Raw genomic sequence first — 4,351 nt, 5'->3', positions numbered from 1 at the left:
GGCCTGATAGAAGCCCTCCGGGGGCCTCATCCGGCCCCCGGGCCACATGTTTGACACCCTTGCCTTATAGTGCTGCTGCCACCACCGGGTCTGAATGGCTTGGACCTGGGCTAAGGTTGCCAGCTCTGGGCTGGGAAATTCCTGGAGATCTCGTTCCTGGGACCTCGTTCAGGGTATAATGCCACAGTCATAGAATCATAGAGTTGGAAGGGACCTCCAGGGTCATCTAGTCCAACCCCCGCACAATGCAGGAAATTCACAAATACCTCCCCCCCCCACATCCCCAGTGACCCCTGATCCATGTGTAGAAGATAGCAAAGCCTCCAGGATCCCTGGCCAAACTGGCCCGGAGAAAAATGGCTTCCTGACCCCAAAGTGGCAATCGGCATTTCCCTGGGCGTGGAAGAAAGGGCCACGAGAACTGAGCACTGAGGCAACCCTTCCTGCCCTCCCTCTCATGATCTGCCTGAGATCACAGAATCAGCATTGCTGTCCGATGGCCATCTAGCCTCTGCTTGGAAACCTCCAGTGAAGGAGAGCCCACCACCTCCCGAGGAAGCCTCCCTCCAAAGCTGGCATTTTCTCCAGGGGAACCAATTTATGCGGTCTGCAGCAGTCCATTCTCCAGGCCCCACTTAGAGTCTGTAGCAACCCGAGCTGCAGTGTTAGGAGAGTCAAGTAATGAATAAATATACACTGCAAGAAACTTGTGTAAATTAACGTGTTCTGTTTATAACTATCATTGTATAAAGTGCATTGTGTGTTATTATAACATCCTTGTCAGGTACATTTATTCAGTACAGGACAGAAATAAAGAAGGTAACTAGCAAGCACCTTGGGGCAGGGAGCAACTGTCTTTTTCCGCATAAAGTGCCATGTACGTAGGTAACCCTATATAAATTGTAAGTACAGCTTCTTTGAGAAAAGTATATTTATCACCATCCTAACGTGTGTGTGTGTGTATAAAGTGCCGTCAAGTTGCAGCCAACTTATAGTGACCTCAGCAAGGAGCTTTCAGGGCAAGGGAGAAGCAGAGGTGGTTTGCCATTACCTTCCTCTGCAGAGTCTTCCTTGGTGGTCTCCTTTCAAAGTATCAACCCTACTTATAGGGTTGCCAACCCTGTTTCTCCTTGCGGCGGGGGGCTCCCGGACGGCGTCCCGAACGCGCGCGCACCGCATGCACATCAGCCGGATGTGACGTGCTGACGCCGGGCATGCTGGGGGCGGGGCCACAGCCATTTGAGGGGAAAACATAGGGTTTTCCCCTCAAATGGCTGTGCCCCGCCCCCAGTGTCATGACGTCACTTCCCTGTGACATGCATGCGGCGGGAGACAGCACAAAGTCCCCCGCTGGCAGAGGTGAGTTCATTTGGCAACCCTACCCCCCACCCTTTTTTCTGAAGACTTCGTGCAAGTAGAAGCGGGCTTGTGATTCTGGAAACTCCCATCGGGGCTTGACTTTTAAAATACTGATGCAAAATTGACTGGTAGTCGAGTGGCGGCTGACGGGCCAATGGCTGAGGGAGTGCATGGAATCTTGCCACCCCAAAACAGGATTATTATATAGGAGAGATAGTAATAAACAGAACACATTAATTTACAAACGTTTCTTGCAGTGTATATTTATTTGTTACTCAACCCACTTGGAGTCTGTCAGCCCTAACCTGGGTTGCGGCGAGGGTGACGATGGGTAAATACCGCCAACGCCACAGGGTCCACTTGGCACAGCTGGTTTCTGGCTGCCAGCGGTCTCCCAGGAACTTTCCTACAAAGTGGGTGGACCAAGCCTCCCTAGATAATGGTGGGTAGCCATGTTGGGCTTTTGGAATGGTACTGTTGGCTCCTAAAGAGTTTAATATCCAGTCTGGCCCCTAAAGGTGAAGGACAGCAACATTGGGAAGGTTTGTCAAGCTCTCGGCAAGTCATAAGACTTGGCTAAGGGCCGGTATTTAGCCTGGCAAGAGCCCTGACGGGAAAAAGCAACTCCTGGGAAACTCTGTTTCGCCTGCCCTGCATCTTTCCGAGCACCTAAATTTCCCAGCCGTCTTTGGAATTCTGGATTTGAGGATCCTTTCCTCCCTTCCTTTTCAGAGCCCTGACTAAAGGTTGCCGCTGCGTCGAACTAGATTGTTGGGACGGCCCGAATTCAGAGCCGATCATTTACCACGGCTACACCCTCACGTCCAAGATCCTTTTCTCTGACGTCATAAAAGCCATCAAGAATTACGCTTTCAAGGTAAGGAACCCCCTTCCCCAGTTCTTGCAGCCTTGGGAATATGGTTTTTTTCCTCATGGGAAGAAGAAGAAGAAATTGGATTTATACCCCGCCCTTTACTCGGAGTCTCAGAGTGACTTACAAACTCCTTTCCCTTCCCCTCCTCACAACAGACACCCTGTGAGGTAAGTGAGGCTGAGCGAGCTCTTTCAAGAACAGCTCTGACAGAACTATGGCTTGCCCAAGGTCATCCAGCAGCTGCAGGTGGAGGAGTGGGGAATCAAACCCGGTTCTCCCAGATTAGAGTCCACGCACTTAACCACTACACCAAACTGGCTCTGCCAAGTTATTGGGGTCTTTTGGGAGTTTTTTTTGCCCTTGAATATTCTTTGAGCTCTTTGCCTTCTGAAATCTGTGGATGCTGAGAGTTTCCCAGCCATTGCCTACTGGGGGGTTTACATCCACAGGGGCCATAAACTTGGTATTTGAAAAAAATTATATTCTTAGAGGCAAAATACATGATCAAACACATAGCTATAGCTTTTGTTGCACAGTGTCATTTCACAGTTCAAAGGAAGGAATATCCTGTCAGTTTGGTGCAGTGGTTAAGATTGGCAGACTCTAATCTGGAGAACCGGGTCTGATTCCCCACTCCTCCACATGCAGCCAGCTGGCTGGCCTGAGGTCACTCACAGTTCTCTCCGAGCTGTTCTCTGAAGAGCAGTTCTCTCAGAGCTCTCTCAGCCCCACCTGCCTCACAAGGTGTCTGTCGTGGGGAGAGGAAGGGAAGAAGATTGTAAGCTGCTCTGAGACTCTGAGTGAAGGGTGGGGTATAAATGCAATCTCCTCCTCCTCCCAATAACAAAGAGAAACCACCATTCTGTCCACCAAATACCCTTCAAAAGAGCAGGGGTCATTTCGTAGAAAAAGAGGCGCAGGGGCTCATTAGCACAACTCATTAGCACAACTCATTTGCATACGCCACACCCCCTGACATCACCGGAAGTGTGTCAGAAGGCAACACCCACCGCTCAGGCTCCACTGGACTGTTTTGGATTGCTAGCTATTGGGGGGGCAATGTTCCCTCTAAGCTGTGGAGTCTTGTGAGCAAAATTGCCACTTTCTGAGCTACTGGCATTAAAGTTGTGAGCGAGCGATTCAGCTACTGCATTAATTAATTTGTTCTGGAGCCCTCCTTCCTGAGCTAAGACAAAAATGTGTGAGCCAGAGGCTAAAAAACTGTGAGCTAGCTCACACTAACTCAGCTTAGAGGGAACACTGGGGGGGGGATGTTCAGATCTGCCCTCACAGAGGAGGGAGAGCTTGTACCTGAATAAAACCTGGTCTTAAAGGTGCCACTGGACTGTTGGGGGCCGGGAGGGGGGCTCTGCAACTTACCTGGCTGCTTCTTGCTCTGACTGAGGGCTGCTGGGAGAAGGGGGTGGGGCTTGTTGCATGTGCCCGCCCCCTGGGCTCTTTACCGCCGGAGCTCCGCTCCTGTGCACTCCTGCAGGAAAGGACCCCTGCAAAAGAGGATGGTCTCCACTCCCCGTCTAGGGGCTATGGCCAGCTGGGCACTGTTTAGAGGCGGGCCTCATGTGTTTTCTTGTTCTCTTCTCCGCAGACCTCGCCCTATCCCATCATCCTGTCCCTGGAGAACCACTGCAGCCTCGAGCAGCAGAAGATGATGGCCCACCATATGCAGACAATCCTGCAAGACATGCTGCTCGTGGCCCCCGTGGACTCCAACAAGAGCCTGCCTTCGCCAGAGGTGAGTTTAGCCAGATCCGTGGACAGTTGCCGACTCAGTGTTCCCTCTAAGCTGAGTTCGTGTGAGCTAGCCAACGTTTTTTTAGCCTCTGGCTCACACATTTTCAGGAAGGATGGGCTCCAGAGCAAACTAATCGATGCAGCAGCCCAATCGCTCGCTCACCACTTGAATGCCAGTCGCTCAGAAAGTAGGATTTTTGCTCACGAGACTCCACAGCTTAGAGGGAGCATTGGTTGCCATCAGGGTTGCCACGCCCAGCAGGAACTCATTAGCATAATAGGCCACATCCAACAGCAGAAATTCATTTGCTTATTAGGACACACCCCTGACCGCATAGCTCATTAGCATATTAGGCCACGCACCCC

At 51.3% G+C, this 4,351-nt stretch overlaps 1 protein-coding gene across 1 annotated transcript in view; it reads left to right on the top strand.

Moving 5' to 3' along the window:
- LOC107115054 (1-phosphatidylinositol 4,5-bisphosphate phosphodiesterase delta-1-like) overlaps positions 1 to 3,986 on the top strand; it is a gene marked incomplete at its 3' end in the record, with an annotated part of 17,043 nt that extends 13,057 nt beyond the window's left edge. Inside the window, exons 6-7 of the mRNA XM_015416657.1 lie at positions 2,092 to 2,236; positions 3,840 to 3,986. Coding sequence (XP_015272143.1) covers positions 2,092 to 2,236; positions 3,840 to 3,986 — 292 coding nt within the window. The remainder of the gene's footprint in view (positions 1 to 2,091; positions 2,237 to 3,839) is intronic.
- Between the last annotated feature and the right edge of the window lie 365 nt (positions 3,987 to 4,351).

Source organism: Gekko japonicus, unplaced genomic scaffold (genome assembly GCF_001447785.1).
Source record: "Gekko japonicus isolate JY-2015 unplaced genomic scaffold, Gekko_japonicus_V1.1 scaffold6760, whole genome shotgun sequence".
Lineage (NCBI taxonomy): Eukaryota > Metazoa > Chordata > Lepidosauria > Squamata > Gekkonidae > Gekko > Gekko japonicus.
The sequence above is the reverse complement of the archived record's forward strand: the minus strand, read 5'-3'. Positions and strand labels throughout refer to the sequence as shown.